This window comes from Diorhabda carinulata, chromosome 11 (genome assembly GCF_026250575.1).
Source record: "Diorhabda carinulata isolate Delta chromosome 11, icDioCari1.1, whole genome shotgun sequence".
Lineage (NCBI taxonomy): Eukaryota > Metazoa > Arthropoda > Insecta > Coleoptera > Chrysomelidae > Diorhabda > Diorhabda carinulata.
In genome coordinates, this window is record NC_079470.1 from 12047997 (window position 1) to 12068280 (window position 20284).

General features: G+C 31.2%; 1 protein-coding gene across 2 annotated transcripts in view; it reads right to left on the reverse strand.

The window, feature by feature from the left end:
- Positions 1–18788, reverse strand: part of LOC130899583 (protein cycle-like) — an 80715-nt gene extending 61927 nt beyond the window's left edge. Inside the window, exons 1-2 of one of the 2 annotated variants that reach the window (XM_057809623.1) lie at positions 18421–18788; positions 6845–6960 (exon numbers count right to left, since the gene is read on the reverse strand). In XM_057809623.1, the coding sequence (XP_057665606.1) occupies positions 6845–6945 (101 nt within the window). In that variant the 5' untranslated portion in view covers positions 6946–6960; positions 18421–18788. Of the gene's footprint in view, positions 1–879; positions 1231–6844; positions 6961–18420 lie in introns of those variants that run through there. The other variant, XM_057809622.1, reaches the window with a different exon arrangement.
- Between the last annotated feature and the right edge of the window lie 1496 nt (positions 18789–20284).

The window sequence follows — 20284 nt, forward strand, 5'->3', positions numbered from 1 at the left end:
AAAAAACCAGGTGACCGCGAAAGTGTGTAATTACCATAATTTTTTGTAAAGGATTATTTTGCAAAACCGTTTTTTTTACGATTTAAAACAGTAAAACTATGAGAAATTTTCATTCCAGCTATTTCTACTAATTTTTTTTATAAATCCGCCGTAAAATGGAACATTTTGAGACCAAGATCATTAAAATCCATCCATTTTTCGATTTTCTAGAGCCAAAAAACTAGGTAACAGTGAAAGTGTATAATTACCTAAGATTTCTCTAAATTTTGTAAAAAAAAACAAAACGTTTGTTATTTAAGTTTTTCATTTAAATTTTGAGGTTATGTGAACAAAAGTTGTACAATTTTCCATTACCTACAACTACTTTTATTATTCAACTTTTTTTAATAGGGCTTAAAAATCGTACTACATTTTTTTTTGTTTAAAAAATTATCGAAACTGGTCTATTATTTACTATTCTTGTCAGTTAACCCAATAATTTGATTCTACTCATATTGTGTTAAAATGTGACAACAAACTTTGTTTTTATGTAATTGAATATCCGAAGATTATTGTAGTATATGAATTTTTTAATTACAAATAAAAATATAACAGAAAACCGCCGTTGTGAATTACTAACCCGCCTCAACCCTCCATCAGTAAACAAGTCGAATTTCCATAGCAACAAGTGTTGTTTGCGCGGAAGAGCGAGATAGACGGATCCATGTAAAACGATCGTACCATTTCTATCACAATTTAAAATTGTTTATTCCGTCATATCAAATGTCTACAAGGTCAACATTATGTTAATTAATAAGGTATCAGAATATTACGGTACGCTCAATATTCTTTTTGTAAAACGAAATGAAATAAAACAGCATTAATTTTATTCGGACTAACCTCGGGGGAGTAGCATCCACCACGAAATTGCTAAATGTCTGTCTGGTGGGGGGATACCACGGATTTTCCATATCGTTCACTAACACTTCACTACGGTTCCTCGTTAAAGACGATAACATCACTTTTATAACAAAAATCACTTCATACCGTGTCTTATTTGAGTTTCCATCACCGTAATAGGCGAATTACGTGCAAAAAACTAACTACAATCGGTAGATAACCTACGAACATATCAACCGTCTGTTTGAGACTACTCGCGGCCAACTGTGCGTTTATTCGTCACATGGTCGGTCGTAGGCATCCGCGAATCGCGATACCGCGATTTTCGCGGACGGCGCAACCGACTGGGACAATATTTTTTTGCTGTTTTGATTCACAGCTCACAGAACTTTGTTACTACGTCATCAACTATATAATATACGGGTTGCCTCACAATTAATTTATAAAACCAAACAAATGGAATATACTACGAGGGCAGATTGAAGTATTAATGACATCTAGCGTGTCAACAATTTTTTTAAATCGTTCTAATTACGCGCGTGTGTCACACACCAAGTCAGACGAACAATACATTAAATGATGTATGGGTAGGCGTAGTGTCTGTCGTAAAAACAAAATTCGTTGTTTGATTGACGTGAAAAAAACGAAGAAATTTGCGTATTGATTTTACTGGAATAGTTAGAAGATTCTGAAAAATTTTTTTTCTTTTCTTGTTGTGTTCTTTTTTCCACTATTCTTCGTTGTTTATTTGTACAGTGAATTTTGACAACTAAAACCCTTTTCGAACTCTAAAAACTTACTTAAACTGTATTTATTTTTACTAACTAATACTCTATTCTGATTAAAACAAATATTGATGACTTAAGCCACAATAATTCATTAAAATAACCATAAAAATTCGCCCATGGTATTGAATTTTTTTTGCACAAATGCATACTTTTGAAACTTGTCTGAAAAGTTCGTATGTAACATAGAAAAAATGTTTTTTTTTTCTATAGAATTTGATTTTATTAGAAACTAGTTTTTCTGTTGGATTTCGTGGAAAAATTTACTTTTTGCTTCAGTTTAGTCAAAAAATAATGGATTCTGTGGGAGGTACACGCGCACCTTGTATCACAATACAAGGGCAAAGGGCCAAAAGTTGAATTTTCGACCCATGTAGTGGAATGTACTTCTCATAGGGACTATTAGACTATTAGAAATAGTGTGTCTGGGTTTGATTTTGTATAAAAACGATTTTCTTGATACAGTATTGTTGGAAAATGTACTTTTTGGTTCATTTGGGTCAAAAAACAGCTTCTTTCCAATTCTAGTTTGAACAAAATAGCTTTTCAAATCATAGTTATAAAGAAAATGGTTTTTCTGTTTTTACTTTTTGGGAAAAAAAACGATTTTCTGGGTTTGTGTTTGTTAAAAAATGTACTTTTTGCTCCAACTAGTGGAAAAAATTGGTTTCGTTTAGTCTAATATTTGCCAAAAATGGTTTTCCAACTCTAGTTTCGATGAAAATGGTTTTTCTGGGTTCGATTTCGTGTAAAAATCGGTTTTCTTGGTACTGTTTCGTTAAAAAATCTACTTTTTGGTTCATTTTAGTCAAAAAACAGCTTCTTTTCAACTCTAGTTTGAACAAAATAGCTTTTCAAATCATAGTTATAAAGAAAATGGTTTTTCTGTTTTTACTTTTTGGGAAAAAAACAATTTTCTTGGTTTGTGTTTGTTAAAAATGTACTTTTTGCTCCAAATAATGTAAAAAATTGGTTTCGTTTAGTCTAACATTTGCAAAAAATGGTTTTCCAACTCTAGTTAGAACAAAATAGCTTTTCAAATCATAGTTATGAAGAAAATGGTTTTTCTGTTTTTTCTTTTTGGGAAAAAATCGATTTTCTTGGTTTGTGTTTGTTAAAAATGTACTTTTTGCTCCAACTAGTGGAAGAAATTGGTTTCGTTTAGTCTAATGTTTGCAAAAAATGGTTTTCCAACTCTAGTTAGAACAAAATAGCTTTTCAAATCATAGTTATGAAGAAAATGGTTTTTCTGTTTTTTCTTTTTGGGAAAAAATCGATTTTCTTGGTTTGTGTTTGTTAAAAATGTACTTTTTGCTCCAACTAGTGGAAAAAATTGGTTTCGTTTAGTCTAACATTTGCAAAAAATGGTTTTCCAACTCTAGTTAGAACAAAATAGCTTTTCAAATCATAGTTATGAAGAAAATGGTTTTTCTGTTTTTTCTTTTTGGGAAAAAATCGATTTTCTTGGTTTGTGTTTGTTAAAAATGTACTTTTTGCTCCAACTAGTGGAAGAAATTGGTTTCGTTTAGTCTAATGTTTGCAAAAAATGGTTTTCCAACTCTAGTTAGAACAAAATAGCTTTTCAAATCATAGTTATGAAGAAAATGGTTTTTCTGTTTTTTCTTTTTGGGAAAAAATCGATTTTCTTGGTTTGTGTTTGTTAAAAATGTACTTTTTGCTCCAACTAGTGGAAGAAATTGGTTTCGTTTAGTCTAATGTTTGCAAAAAATGGTTTTCCAACTCTAGTTAGAACAAAATAGCTTTTCAAATCATAGTTATGAAGAAAATGGTTTTTCTGTTTTTTCTTTTTGGGAAAAAATCGATTTTCTTGGTTTGTGTTTGTTAAAAATGTACTTTTTGCTCCAACTAGTGGAAAAAATTGGTTTCGTTTAGTCTAACATTTGCAAAAAATGGTTTTCCAACTCTAGTTAGAACAAAATAGCTTTTCAAATCATAGTTATGAAGAAAATGGTTTTTCTGTTTTTTCTTTTTGGGAAAAAATCGATTTTCTTGGTTTGTGTTTGTTAAAAATGTACTTTTTGCTCCAACTAGTGGAAGAAATTGGTTTCGTTTAGTCTAATGTTTGCAAAAAATGGTTTTCCAACTCTAGTTAGAACAAAATAGCTTTTCAAATCATAGTTATGAAGAAAATGGTTTTTCTGTTTTTTCTTTTTGGGAAAAAATCGATTTTCTTGGTTTGTGTTTGTTAAAAATGTACTTTTTGCTCCAACTAGTGGAAAAAATTGGTTTCGTTTAGTCTAACATTTGCAAAAAATGGTTTTCCAACTCTAGTTAGAACAAAATAGCTTTTCAAATCATAGTTATGAAGAAAATGGTTTTTCTGTTTTTTCTTTTTGGGAAAAAATCGATTTTCTTGGTTTGTGTTTGTTAAAAATGTACTTTTTGCTCCAACTAGTGGAAGAAATTGGTTTCGTTTAGTCTAATGTTTGCAAAAAATGGTTTTCCAACTCTAGTTAGAACAAAATAGCTTTTCAAATCATAGTTATGAAGAAAATGGTTTTTCTGTTTTTTCTTTTTGGGAAAAAATCGATTTTCTTGGTTTGTGTTTGTTAAAAATGTACTTTTTGCTCCAACTAGTGGAAGAAATTGGTTTCGTTTAGTCTAATGTTTGCAAAAAATGGTTTTCCAACTCTAGTTAGAACAAAATAGCTTTTCAAATCATAGTTATGAAGAAAATGGTTTTTCTGTTTTTTCTTTTTGGGAAAAAATCGATTTTCTTGGTTTGTGTTTGTTAAAAATGTACTTTTTGCTCCAACTAGTGGAAAAAATTGGTTTCGTTTAGTCTAACATTTGCAAAAAATGGTTTTCCAACTCTAGTTAGAACAAAATAGCTTTTCAAATCATAGTTATGAAGAAAATGGTTTTTCTGTTTTTTCTTTTTGGGAAAAAATCGATTTTCTTGGTTTGTGTTTGTTAAAAATGTACTTTTTGCTCCAACTAGTGGAAGAAATTGGTTTCGTTTAGTCTAATGTTTGCAAAAAATGGTTTTCCAACTCTAGTTAGAACAAAATAGCTTTTCAAATCATAGTTATGAAGAAAATGGTTTTTCTGTTTTTTCTTTTTGGGAAAAAATCGATTTTCTTGGTTTGTGTTTGTTAAAAATGTACTTTTTGCTCCAACTAGTGGAAGAAATTGGTTTCGTTTAGTCTAATGTTTGCAAAAAATGGTTTTCCAACTCTAGTTAGAACAAAATAGCTTTTCAAATCATAGTTATGAAGAAAATGGTTTTTCTGTTTTTTCTTTTTGGGAAAAAATCGATTTTCTTGGTTTGTGTTTGTTAAAAATGTACTTTTTGCTCCAACTAGTGGAAGAAATTGGTTTCGTTTAGTCTAATGTTTGCAAAAAATGGTTTTCCAACTCTAGTTAGAACAAAATAGCTTTTCAAATCATAGTTATGAAGAAAATGGTTTTTCTGTTTTTTCTTTTTGGGAAAAAATCGATTTTCTTGGTTTGTGTTTGTTAAAAATGTACTTTTTGCTCCAACTAGTGGAAGAAATTGGTTTCGTTTAGTCTAATGTTTGCAAAAAATGGTTTTCCAACTCTAGTTAGAACAAAATAGCTTTTCAAATCATAGTTATGGGGAAAATGGTTTTTCTGTTTTTTCTTTTTGGGAAAAAATCGATTTTCTTGGTTTGTGTTTGTTAAAAATGTACTTTTTGCTCCAACTAGTGGAAGAAATTGGTTTCGTTTAGTCTAATGTTTGCAAATAATGGTTTTCCAACTCTAGTTAGAACAAAATAGCTTTTCAAATCATAGTTATGAAGAAAATGGTTTTTCTGTTTTTTCTTTTTGGGAAAAAATCGATTTTCTTGGTTTGTGTTTGTTAAAAATGTACTTTTTGCTCCAACTAGTGGAAAAAATTGGTTTCGTTTAGTCTAATGTTTGCAAAAAATGGTTTTCCAACTCTAGTTAGAACAAAATAGCTTTTCAAATCATAGTTATGGGGAAAATGGTTTTTCTGTTTTTTCTTTTTGGGAAAAAATCGATTTTCTTGGTTTGTGTTTGTTAAAAAATGTACTTTTTGCTCCAACTAGTGGAAAAAATTGGTTTCGTTTAGTCTAACATTTGCAAAAAATGGTTTTCCAACTCTAGTTAGAACAAAATAGCTTTTCAAATCATAGTTATGAAGAAAATGGTTTTTCTGTTTTTTCTTTTTGGGAAAAAATCGATTTTCTTGGTTTGTGTTTGTTAAAAAATGTACTTTTTGCTCCAACTAGTGGAAAAAATTGGTTTCGTTTAGTCTAACATTTGCAAAAAATGGTTTTCCAACTCTAGTTAGAACAAAATAGCTTTTCAAATCATAGTTATGAAGAAAATGGTTTTTCTGTTTTTTCTTTTTGGGAAAAAATCGATTTTCTTGGTTTGTGTTTGTTAAAAATGTACTTTTTGCTCCAACTAGTGGAAGAAATTGGTTTCGTTTAGTCTAATGTTTGCAAAAAATGGTTTTCCAACTCTAGTTAGAACAAAATAGCTTTTCAAATCATAGTTATGAAGAAAATGGTTTTTCTGTTTTTTCTTTTTGGGAAAAAATCGATTTTCTTGGTTTGTGTTTGTTAAAAATGTACTTTTTGCTCGTTTTGCTGGTTTCGTTTAGTCCAATATTTGCCAAAAATGGTTTTCCAACTCTAGTTTCGATGAAAATGGTTTTTCTTGGTTCGATTTCGTGTAAAAATTGGTTTGCTTGGTACAGTTTCGTTAAAAAATCTACTTTTCGTTAATTTTGGTCAAAAAACAGCTTCTTTCCAACTCGACTTTTTTTTAAAGGCAACTTTCTTAGTAGAGATAAAGTCTGGTTATTAAATTGAGCAGTAGAGGTTCTTGGGACAAATTGAATGGACTTTATTAAGACAATTGGCTAAAGCAACGCGAGTTTTTAGAATAAGTATAGATTGTGGACTTAAAAAAAAATTAAACTATTGAATGTTAGCTTAGAATTTTTTAAAACTGTAGCAGCTATGTTTTGAAAAATATCGATATTTGTCATATCATGGATTTGATAAGGGAGTATGTTTTCTTACGATCAGCGTCGTCCAGGAAGAAAAAATTTTTGATTTTGTTTCATCAAACTCAAGTCTTTTTATCAAAAACAACAATACATGAGCGATTCAATTATAAAAATCGATAGAAATGACATAATTAATGAATATACTTCAAGTTACCTGGGTAAAATGGTGCCTCCACCAGGAGAAACGCAAGTTTCTGAAGGTGAATCTTCTTCGGTCTCATCGCATTCGCTTACGCTGAGATTCCCGTTATCCATATTTATATTATCGACCTGGAAGTATAAAAAGTTTCCAACATCATTCCCATAAACACTAATAAAATTTTCGTTTGCAATAATGTTCATTTCATCTAGGTAGAAAGATAAAAATCAATGTTAGGACAAATTTACTTCATTTAGAAACGATTCCCATTTGATTTCTTAAAAAAAATACCATTTCATTAAAAATTTAATGTTGGGGTGATTTCTTACACTTCAAATCAATCCCTACATCAATTTTTGTAAAAAAAGCTTAGAACCACCCAACGTAATCACCAGATCTAACCCCCAGAGACTTTGTCCTATCTACTAACAAGTTTTACTTGCATTAATTGCTACGAAATGTTCAGCATGGATTAGCGATTCCAACCAAGTTCCTCACCCAACAACTTAACGGGAGGTAAAGGTACATTCGGCCATCTTTCCTGGTATAACTGATAGTATAAAAGTTGTTGCATCCATGTGTTATAATAAGAATCGTCCAGCTCCACCATTGTTGGAAAATCTTTGGCCATTGAGCAATTGTTCAAGTCTGGTAACAGAAAATAATCCGAGAGCGCTAAATCTAGCGAATAGGGTGTATGGGGTAGCAATTCAAACTTTAATTCATTAATTTTGGCTATTGCAATAACGGATTTGTAAGCTGGTGCATTGTTTTGATGATACAACAATTCCTTCTTAGCCAAATGTGGCCGTTTTTATTTGATTTCTTTGCTCAAATGTTGCAATAAGTTTTTCAAGATAGTCAATGAAGATGCCGACGCCATACACTTGCCTGAGGATTGGATGGTCTTTGCTTTCTTGGGAGCCGGTTCTCCCTTTTCAATTCTTTATCTTGCTTGTTCTTTTCTTTCTGATATGAATTGATTGACCCACGTTTCAATCATGGTTATGAAAACGCAAAAATTGGAGTTTATTTCTGTGAAGCACTACCAAACACTCGATGGATTGTTCGATTTTGAGTCAACGCGGTACCCATCTTGCACACAACTTTCTCATGTCCAAATTTTCAGTTAATATGGAACGTAGCGCACCTTTTGAAACGCCTACATGTCTGGTAGCTTTCGCTTTTCCAGTTGACGATCATCCAGTACTACTTAGTGGATATTCTTCAACATTTCTTGGGTCGTCACCTCATTTGGTCTACCATTACGACGCTAGTCTTCGCAGCTCGTACGGCCTCTACTACCCAATATTTGTTGTTGGTATCGAATAAACAATCACGCTCAAACTTCAAACATATTTTATATAGATTGTGTACTTTCTAGGTCATGCCAGGTACTTCTCTAGGACTTTCCTCGTATTGGAATCGATTCATCCCATCAAGAAACACATTATTGGAATTACTATATACGTTACGTAGTTATCGAGGTAAAAAAAATTATTCAGATCGATAAATAAATTGGAACACACTCGGGATACGTTTATTTAAAATGGTTCGCTACTCAGAATTCCACGTAAATATAAGTTCGTAGTTCAAACAAACGCAATCGTATTTTTCCTCGACCTTCTTCAACGTTGGACAGATTGAGGCATTGCTGCGATATTAAATGAACATACCGCTAACCTATCTCGGATGTTGTTAACCATTATTAAATTTTAATGATATAAATATATACTTTGAAACGTTAAAATTTTATGTGTTCGTGTTTTTAAGAACCATAGGTAAAATATTAATACCCACAATTTATTGTTTGTTTTTATTATTTCAATTTAGAATATAGTCCTACAAATAATTTGGAAAATACTGATATTAATTTCTTTTATACCGATTTTGAAGAATTTTTTTTGTAGAAAGATCTACATGGTTGTTCAATAAGTTGTATTTTGATATTATTTATATGGAAAATTGCTCCATAGTAATCTGCGGGTCCCCTTTCAATGTTATTATTATTATTTTCAAAAGTATGTCCAGAAAAAGACATGAAATGAAATCTATTTCCGTTGAGTCACTACCACTAATTGTCCTCAAGAGTGAAAGAGATAAACTCTGAGTAGCTTGACCAAAAGGGTTTCACACTCGGGAAGGGCTTTCCTCGCTCGACCGTTACTCTGAGTGGTAATGCGTGTGTTTATTGTGAATCTGCTGGTTAATGACAATTTTCTAGTAACTACCCATCTTATTTGCACACATTTTGTTATTAATTTGATCAGAAAATGTCTAAAATAATAATAAAGCAGCTCGACATGCAAAGTTTTAAACATTTTTCGGTGAAAAAATAACCTTTATTTTTCTCTTGGGTCATAAAAAAGAATTTGAGCCCTTAGTAAGTGGACTTTTGTTATATTTTTCAGTAAAAATCAATTAATTCGTCATAAACTTTTATATACAGGAAGCTTTAAGAAAGTTCTTCGTATTATTTTGTAACTAATCGCCAAAACTATACTGACCTGCCATCGATGAAGTAACTGACGAAAATAAAGAAAATAAACATGAAAATGTTGCAAATAAACCGGATGAAAAGTATAATGCAAATGGTGATGAATCTGAAGCTGTTGGATATGTTTGTGATCTATTGAAGGTTAAATAATATTCAGAACAGGATTTGCCACTCAGTGGCACTCAACCGCGCAAAGAAAACTGGTACAATATTATTTATCAAACCCCAGAACACTTTGAAGACGAACACGCTATGTACTTTACAAAACTTGGTTGTTTTTGGGCTTGGTTAGCTTTTGGAGCCAAGTACTTCGATAGGTATGGAACTTCTTAACAGGTTTTACGCGGACCTCCGGGTTGGAAGCTCTGGATAGAGGAGGATTGGAATTCGAAGCAAACTTAGGATGCGAGTTCCCAACTCATCATCATCCAAACTTAATATTAACTGGTATTTAGGTATATTTCCAAATAAAGAGATCATAAAAATCGTCTCAAGATAGCAACATGATGCCAGAAAGTTGGAAGTAAACATAATCGAAATCTCTGTAGGACTATTTGCTGTAAAGCCGGAGGTAACGTTAGATTGAATCAGTTCCCAGCTATCTTATACCAAGCGACATACCTAGCGAGTAGACCATACTGATTTACGTCATGATAGCATGAGCAATCGCAGCCTTGGTCTACAAGAAATTCAACATCAGGAAGAAGACAATATCTCAGGCTATTGTGATTCAATCATCATCGATTCAACTCCTTCTTACCACGTGAGTTAAAACTTCGGTGGAAGGAGTTATCTCAACCTCCTGACGACGCTGGAGAAGATAAGCGAAGTTGCGAGCCTTTCAGAACATTTCAAAATTTGTATATAATAAATTTTTGTTTTTAAAAACGGACTTCGATGTCCTCTTATTATAATATTTTGTACCAATAATAATAGATGTCAAGACATATTACTTGATAAAAAATTTTCCATTATTTCTCTTGCAATTATTTTTATTCAGAATTGCATTCCTTCCAGCCAATAAATCGTAAACTTATACAGGAAATTATTTTTTTCTCAGGATGCACATATTTCCTCTTCTCAATTTGCTTATCTTTCAGGGCCGATTTATTTTCGTTCATTAATTGCATATTCATTATGTCGATTGTTACAAATATAACTCGAAACACGTGTTGCGTATTTTCCTCAAGTTTGAACCCACGTATTACCCCATACAAAGCGAGTGGATAAACCATGAGCCTTTTCAAAGGATCCCTATTAGGAATCTACAAAATAAGTGAATTATAGTGCTGAAAAAATCCTTTTTTTGTAAGTCAACAGTATCACCCTGTACTTAATCATTCATAATAAATTAAATGGGTATGGAAACGATTATTGGGCACGCTGTAACATAAATTTAGCAATTTACAGTATGACTTATAATAGGGCTGATATAAATTAGTGTAATATTTTTACTCCGCCATCTTTTGTTCTTATAACGCGCCAATCGATTGCTTACGTCACCAGCGCCGATCCTTTTTCGCTAGCCAAGTTATAGCAGCATCCACGCCACGTTGTTTTACCGTCCAATTTGCGAATTACTGGAAAAATGATGCAATGAAAAGGGTTTTATCAAGTACTAGTAATTGGTTTTGTTGTGAAGATCATTTCGAGATAAGAAGGTACTTTCATTTTTTAAATAGCAACTTAAAACTCACGATACAAAGAAGCTTGACGTCTTGTAACTGTTTTTTGCATTGGCGTGGCGTCTGTACGGGATCTAACCTGAATATTGTTAATGAAAAAAGGGACAAATAATTTTCAAAATTCACGTTTAACATGGAGAAACTTTTTTAACTATTATTTTTTTATCGGTATAAATTAATTTTCAAAAGTAATTTACTTTAATTATTCAAATCTCAATGTTCATTAGGTTAATTGAAACGAACTTTTTTCCTTGAATACGAGAAAATATCATAAAAAAACCCGTTTTTGATATTGTAGATATCCTTGACTCAGTAACCGAAAACAGAATTTTTAAATATAGGAAATGCTTAACTATAATATCGTAGTCATTGTCGATGCAATAAACTGCAGAGTTTAATATAAAAAAAAATTAACAATTCAAATCAAAGAAAATGATATTCTAAAGGTTAAAGAGGGCAGCTTGTCGAAACCAAGTGATTAATATAATTAAATAATGCTGCTGACCAAAAAAAGGATAATAACTAAGAGAAATTAGTTAAAAAATTGAATGGAGAAGTGATAATTATCGAAGATATCGAAGTTTTTTATCTGATCACACTGATTGTCATCTTCATTTATCCACTGGATTAGTAGCTCGATCCATTTCGATCACCATTCCATCAGAAGAGTTTCCTGCAAAGATACATCTTGTCATCTGCCCTCTTTCTCCCGTACATCAAATTGGACAAAACTTCCGATCCAATATGAAGCTTTGCTGACGATAGGACACTACTGTCGTAATTTAATAAGCGGCACCAATAAAATTGGCTAACACCAAATCATGGGAACAACTATCATCGATACTGATCTCGAAAACATTCTGGAACGAGGTAGAAACAATCTGATTGAGTTTATGTCACCAAATACCTAGACTGCTGCTGCTGCGGCTCCGGATTGAGTCCTGTAGACATAAAATATCACTATCATCGCCTCTTAAGTGTTGATATTGGGAGTAGTAAGACGTGGCATGGTCATGTGGCCGAAATAGCTAATGCTCTACAAAACTGTTTACGACCAAAAAGATTCTAACCCTTTACAAGACTCGATTCTATATAGAAATGAGAAATTCGATTTGTAACTGACTAGAAACTTGGACAGATTGGAGAATTAAAGAAAAGTCGGTAACTTGAACTTTATTTTACCCATAATCCCACTCCATTTCAAAAAATCAATAAAACCTCGAAATGTATTCGAATTCTTCCTCTACAACCAGTTTAAATCAAAGTAAATTTTAGTAAATTTGTGGTGATATCATTCTTTATGGTAGCGGGTAGTTATTATTTGCCATTCCTCTCGTCCCCAGCAAGAATTATCACCTCAAATCATGCGAACCCGCCAACGCGAGCCTTGGATCTCTCCAACCCTGTACCAGAGATTCAGGTCCCATCCTCCTTTACCCCTTTCTTTTCTCGAACTTTCTGTTATTGACGTGAGTACATTTAAACCAGATAATTCTATTCTAAGAGGACCAGAGTTAAATTCTGGAAACATGGTAAACAGCGCAGAATATGCTTCAAAACCACTGAAGGATTTCTATCTTGTAGCTGCTGGAAGCGCTCTATAATTGTACGTCATTTTAAGACGATTTTGCAAGGCAGTACTTTTTAGAGTAGTCATAGTATGGTATAGTGCATTTGACTCAGTTCAATCTTTCCTCCATTGGCATATATTATGAATCGTGTTGTTCGCAGGTCTGTATTGGGCGAGGATGGTACCAAAAGTACCCCACCCAACAAATAAAACCTTTTCTAAACGATTTTCAAAAAGTTCGATACCCTTTTTATAATAAGAATCGTTAAGCTCCTCCACCTCTTCATTGTTGGAAAATCTATGGCTGGGAAAAGAAAATTATCCGAGGGAGCTAAATCTGGTGAATAGGGTGGTGTAGGAGGTAGAAATTTATTAATTAATTATTAATTTGCAATTGCGATAAAGGATGTGTGAGTTGGTGTATTGTCTTAATGAAACAACACTTTGTTTTTAGCCAGTTGCGGCCATTTTGCTCGATTTCTTCGCTCAAAGTTCGTATAATACTCGCCGTTGATAGTTTTTCCTTTTTTCAATGTCGCGTGGAATGATATTGTAACTAATGGTTTTCTCCCTATAAGTTCGTTACATCTTATTATAACCTACTTGTTTATCGACCTTCATCTAAAATAGTTCTTTTATTTTTCACCTTGTCCAACAGACTTACAATAGAACGTACCCACGATAGAAACACGATATTTACATTTGGCGTTGTTGTCAGGTTTCTAAATATTATTTTAATACGGTTATCATTGGCACAAGTCTAGTAATTTTAAAGAAATCGGGGCAGAATCATATTTGGATAAAAAGGAAAAATTATGTATTATTGAAGTATTTCTGTATTCCACTCACAATTCAATAAAAATTTTGTGATTTGAGTACGTCGTTTTTCTTTGTTAAATCGGCAACTGCGCGTGTTAATAACGAAACCTCCAACTCGGTTGTTTTCTATGAGGATAGGTTAGTTATATGAAAAAATGAGTACAGACACGAATTTCCTTAGACCAATTACGGAAAGATGACACTTTTATTATTATGTCCTTCAACGACTAAATAAATACTATGAATTTATAGTTTATGTTGCCGTATCGACTAATTCAATCTAATTCAAATAATTAGCGACACAGTCGGGTCTATGGTCCCTGGAACCGTCATGGTAACTTGTAATAGTTCAATGATAAATTTATAAATGATAATTTAAAAGTACTGTAATGAAAAATACCGTAGATTGAAAAGAAATGTTCGGAAAGTACATAAAATACCGGACGACAAATTTGGCAAATAATAGAACAAAGAAGAAAGGACAATAACAAAAGGCAAAAATGAAATGATAATGTACAAATAATAAAAGAGAAGACGGCAAATATGACAACAACTAGTCGCTAGCGACGAAGAAAAAGAAACTGAAGACAAAACTAACGGAAGAGACAAAAAACTGATCAATGAATAGACAAAATACAAAAAAATCATAAAGGCGACAAAAGAAACTAGCAGCGAAAGACAACAAAAGCTGCCAAACGATGAAAAAAACACAATAAAATATAAAAACAAACAAAAAAGTTTATAGATAAAAACAAAGATCAGAAAACGATAAATAAAAAAGGATAAATGTCAAAAAGAAAACTGATGGATCAAATAAAAACGGCGAATATGAAAATAAAAGACAAAAAACAACGGAAGAAGAAAAAAAAATTGTCAGATGAAAAAAGGAGAAGATGATAAACAAGAAAAGGCTGAAAACAAAGAAAAGAAACCGATAGAAGACAATAAAAGGCAAAATATCAACAGGAGAAGCAAAACAATCGACAAAATCTTGATTAATCACAGATAGCGAAAGACAAGTTACAAAAAAAGAATAAAAACGACAACAAAAGCTGCGAAGGGATGAAAAACTCAATGCAATATAAAGAATACTAAGAAAGGTCATGGATAACAACAAAGATTAGAAAACAGTAACCAAAATCCAAGAGAGAAGACAAAAAAGGACAAATGGAAAAAAGAAAACCACTAAATGTAACAAATGAGAAAAGAATACGACAAAATAAAAATAAGTAAATGAAAACAACAAATATGACAGATGACAAATGACAATAAAGTTTAAAAAAGCTAATAGATACCAACAAAGATCTAAGAAGAAGAAAAATATGACAAAAAACACAAAATTCGATAAAGATGCCAAAAAGTGGGAAATGCACAAAAAATGCGAATGAAAAAAATGAAGAAGTATAAGAAAAACACGAAACAGTCAACAAAAAACAGAAAAGATAACAAATATGATGGAAAAAATTGACAAAATATACATTAAAGAGACGATAAAAGACGAAAACGTTTATAGGCGATAAAAAAGAACAAAGAAATACGTGAAAGGACATGGAAGGACGATAAAACAAACAAAAAATTGAATGATGACGATAAAATACAATGAGATGTTGACAAAAATAATGAAAACTACAAAATATAGAAAAATAAAGAAGTCAATATTGGAAACCGACGTTATTTATAAGACACCCTCTATATAGGGGCGATTCAAGTATTACGTAAGCAGATTTACTACATTTATTTACCCCATTTATTCTACATTGCCAGCAAAAATTAGCAATTGGTAGTTAAAAACAATGCATTCAGATCTGGTTGCTGCGATGCTGGTATTCGCAGGTCGTACCGAAACATTTACTTCCGGAGATGCCGGAAAGCTACACTCTTGAGTGGGTCAATTACAAAGAAAGATTTGTTTCTGATAGCGGGGTTCATACCCAAAGAGCTGAGACCAGCTGGGGATCTCTGAAAGCATTCCTCCAGCGATAGGCATGTACCTTTAGAAGATTTGGGAGGACATAATCATACGATATACTTGGTAACGAAAAAGTCGTAAATCTGAACCAAGAATAGACCCATTCATTTCATGAATTAATTTCAAATGTAAAAGTTATTGATTTACGTCCAATTAAAATATATATTTTCCACAGAAACTCTTCTGCGCACGAGTCAATCATCATGACTTTTCACACACGGATAGATCTTGATGAGACTCGAGGTTTGTTTGTCACTTCCGGTATCTCAGGAACTACTGATGGCTGCCAAACAAATTCTAAACATCGTGGCGTTTTCAAACTGGAAATATGTGATGTATAGACTGTGTACTTTCTAATCCATTGGTATTCATCAAGCAACTACCGCCATCTCTAGGTCAGGAAAGGAACTTCTGGGATCATCCTCTTACAACAAAATAAATAAAAAAATAACTGGATTCTATATAAAGATGAAGTTTTATCGCAGTAGAAAAGGCAAATAAAAAATATTTTAGTAATAAAATCTGGTAATTGAAGGTCAAGCGAGCAAAAAATTTATGAAAAAAATTATTTGTTATTAAAGACTATTATTATTTTGTCTCGTTAGGAAGTTATATAAGAAAGTGACGAAAAAAACTGTACAATCCATTCCTTGGTCCAGATCTGTAAAAAGTAAAAAAAAAATATAATAGCGGGAAGACTAGACAGCACGCGCGACTCCCCGCAGTTGCTGTGATTGAATGTCGCCATCATCGGGTGGTTGACGACTTTATTCATACTTTCAAAATTAACATGCAACAGTGGCTGCGCGAGGGGGTGGAATATACCATTTACGTGTCCCATTCAATAAAAATATTTATTATTATATTATTTTTACGGTAAATTATTAGAGAGCCAGAATTTTGCGAGTCGTGTACTTAACTTTATCCACGACACACACATTTTGAACACATTCAATACCAATTCTTTCCTTTTTTTATTTCCTTAACTATATTAGTTTTGATTTAGATTTTTCTCTAGATTCACCTTCATTCAAAAGTCTCTGCAAGGCAACCTGATATGACCCAAACTAATTTTTTAGCATCTCCTGGTAGATTCACTACTCGAAGACATTTATATTCATAACTTACAGTTAAATCAGACATTTGATGAGTCTCATATCCTCTTTATAAACTTTGAAAACAATATCGGAATGTATAGTCTATTTTTATCTATATTTTTTCAAATTATGACTCGAGTGTATTCACATTTGTATAAATATAATGTGTATATAGGATGTACACTTATATTTTCACCCAATTAACCTGCTTATAACCTTTTCTATTGGTGGATTTAAACCAGTACATAAATTATTTACAAATACATCCCATCGAAATCAGTCATGTCAAAGTTACTGCCCGCGATCACAATGTGTCACAGAAAGAAGAAGAAGAATGTTTTCAAACTTCATTACGATTCTTCTACGGATGTTTATATGTAATTTCAAGAGCAGCGCGTGCCTAGACAAGCGAGAGAGTAAGACAGTTTCGCCATCTCTTGGCAACAAGTTATAATAATTGAGTTCATTTTTTTTTATTTTCCATCTGGACCAACTACGAATTCAAAATTTAATATATGGCCCTCTGCAAAATTAAGTTTTTCACCTCTGATCTAAATGGAATTTCTTCTAATTAATAATCAGTGGTACAAACTTTTATATAAATAGGGAAAAATTGGAATTCAAGTAAATGAATTAGTGTTAAATCGACTTATAAAATTCGATGGGTACGTGTATGCAATATTAATTGTTAAATACGTAATTATTACATAATGATACCCCTGTATCATAAAACTGATGTTATCGTAGGTCTTTTTAAAACAAAAAATGTAAAAGATAACCTTTGAATTGAAAAAAACATTTAAACCTGATAAATAAGTTTTAATATAGATTGTTATGGTTAAAAGTTAATGATATCACTATTTCCAGCCACTATTACATTTAATATACAAAATTTTTTCAACTACTAAATAAAAAATTAAATAAACAATAATTGTCTATTATAACCTAACACAATATATAAAAGTAAGTCAGTAGATGTTACCGAATATCTTACGACGATCGTATCAGGAGTACCTGATCTGACCTAATTTTTATAAAAACTTCTATATTTGAAATCAGTACATTCGATTAAAAATGTACGTGAAATCATCTCATTATCAAAGTTTGTGATTAAATTAATAAATATGGAAGACTAAAGATACTATAGTATACGTGCTGCCATCTAATTTCTAATGTTGAAACCAAGTGAGAATCTCAATATATCAACTGATTAACAATCTAAGAGATACTTGTTATGTCCGCAGCGTTGCCAAATGTAGAAACACGAATTTCATATATAACGAAATTACTTCGAAGAGCACAGGATGACTTTACAAAAAAACTTTTATCGGTAAAGAAATTTTATATTTTCCAAGAAAAAGGATCTTAAATAAACAATATTATCCTCAAATCAATATTATAATGATTATAATAAAACCTAATAATTTTATAAATTTTTCTAACATGCGATTTCAAAATGTTTACTATTCTGTTTAGAGCACGAGAATTAGAATTATATATACTAATTCAATTCTAATCGATTTGACAAAATATATTTACAGTAAATTCAGTACCAAAAAAGTAGTTGCGGCAACAGCGCTGGATGCTCGATGAATTTGGTTAAGGACCCTATATCTAACTCTCTTGTACTTATTAAAGCACTAGGGTCATTGACCTGGAAATATTTGATATTTTGGCCTATATTTCGGATGCACAAATACTTCAAAAAAATAATCCTTCAATATTTTTATGAATCGATACTATTTTAACCAACCTATGATACATCATATTGTTTGATTATTAATTGTTTATATACAAATAACAATACTTATTTGAATTTTATTTAAAATTTCAATGTTGTAGAAGACAAAAGTGGGAACTTTTTTTGCTTGCAAATATTCTATATGTTATCAACTTTCTATTTACATATGTGTCACAATAGAATAATATACCTATTAAATATTAATATATTTACCTCTATTTAGTAACCAGTCTTGGATGCAGTCTTATAGTTAAATCCATATTTAGTGTCTTTACACTTAAAAAACAACGATACCACCCGTCTTAACAACTAAAAAGTTTTTAGAAAATAGATAAATCTGTTTGTTAATAGCCACCATAATTCCTCTTGTTCAGTCAATATGAAAAGCACACGAAATGAATATACTATTTATTTAAAATGTTATTTCAAGGGGTTAACGCACCGACACTTCACTAATATTGTTTATAGAGAGTAACTTCCAGATTAGAAGATTGTTATGTTTAGGTAAACAAAAATTGGGTGTTTAAACATCTCTATTCTATACTTTCACCTTCTAAACATTAAGAAGACATTAGATTTATATCATGTGGTGACATCTAATAATCTAATTCTAATTTCTAATAATTTCTACAACGCCAGCATAGAAATCTGTAAATTGATATTTTTTATATTCATATAAAAGTATTTATCTTTAATGTCACTGTGTATTTTACCGTATATAATTGTCGAAATTTATTGATTGAATTATATTATTGCGATATTACTTTATAGACAAAATATTTTTGTAAATATAAATCAACACTGACGAGAAAGAATTGTATTTAAAGGACAAAGGACAATAGGAATCTGTCATAATGAATCAACTACAGCTAGTCACTGCTAGATGGCGATCTATATTACAAATCTAATTCTAAAATTAAAAATTTATTGGAAACATTTTTATTATTAGTATTGATCTAATATTTGGTCGAAAAGATTGGCATTTGTAAATCGTTATCCTTTTGATTGAAAGTTGAAAATTATGCTCTGTTGGTTTTTTAAAGGCATACATACGCATGTAGAGGTTTCTGAATATATCAATTTTCTGTTTACATATATTTAATTTCAAGATTAGTTTTGGAACAAATTCTTAAGAAAATAAGGTTTTGTTGTAAAAATAATGAAAAACTCTCAAGAATATATAAATTCCTTGTTTATTGAATTATTTTCTTATTAGCTATAATATTTACAAATTTTAGGAAATTTTTTTTATATAATGATTTGATGATACTACATATTATTTTACAGTATAGAATTTTTAAAATAGATCTTTATATTATTGCGAAATCCTCTTACATACAAATTATTGTAAATATAAATCATCACCCAGGATGAAGAATTGTATTTGAAAAGCCAAGTATACTAGGAATCTCTCATGATTAGTCAACTTCAGCTAGTCACTACTAGATGGCGATCTATATTACAAATCCAATTCTAAAAATAAAGATTTATTGGAAACATTTTTAATATTAGTATTGATTTAATAGTTGATCAAAAGATTGGCATTTGTAAATCCTTATCCTTTTGATTGAAAGCTGGAAATTATATTCTGTAGGTTTTTTAAAGGCACATTTACACATGTAAAGGTCTCTGAAGATATCAATTTTCTATTCATATTCAATTTCAAGGTTAGTTTTGGATCTAATTGTTAAGAAAATAAGTTTTTGTTGTACAAATAATAAAAACCTTGTAGAATATATACATTATTGAGTTATATTCTTACAACATAATATTTACAAATGTAAAGAAATGTTATTTTTAAGTAATTATTCGATGACACTGTATATTTTACAGTATAGAATTGATCTACAATTTATAGTAAATATAAACCAACACACACGATAATGAATTCTAAGTGCAAAAGGAATCTCTCATGAATAGTCAGCCACAGCTAGTTACTGCTAGATGGCGATGTATACTTTATATCTGTTTCTAAAAATAAGACTTATTTTGTTGGAAATATTTTCATTCTTATCGATCTAATATTGGATTAAATTATTGGCATTTGTAAATCTTCATCCCTTTGATTGAAAGTTGG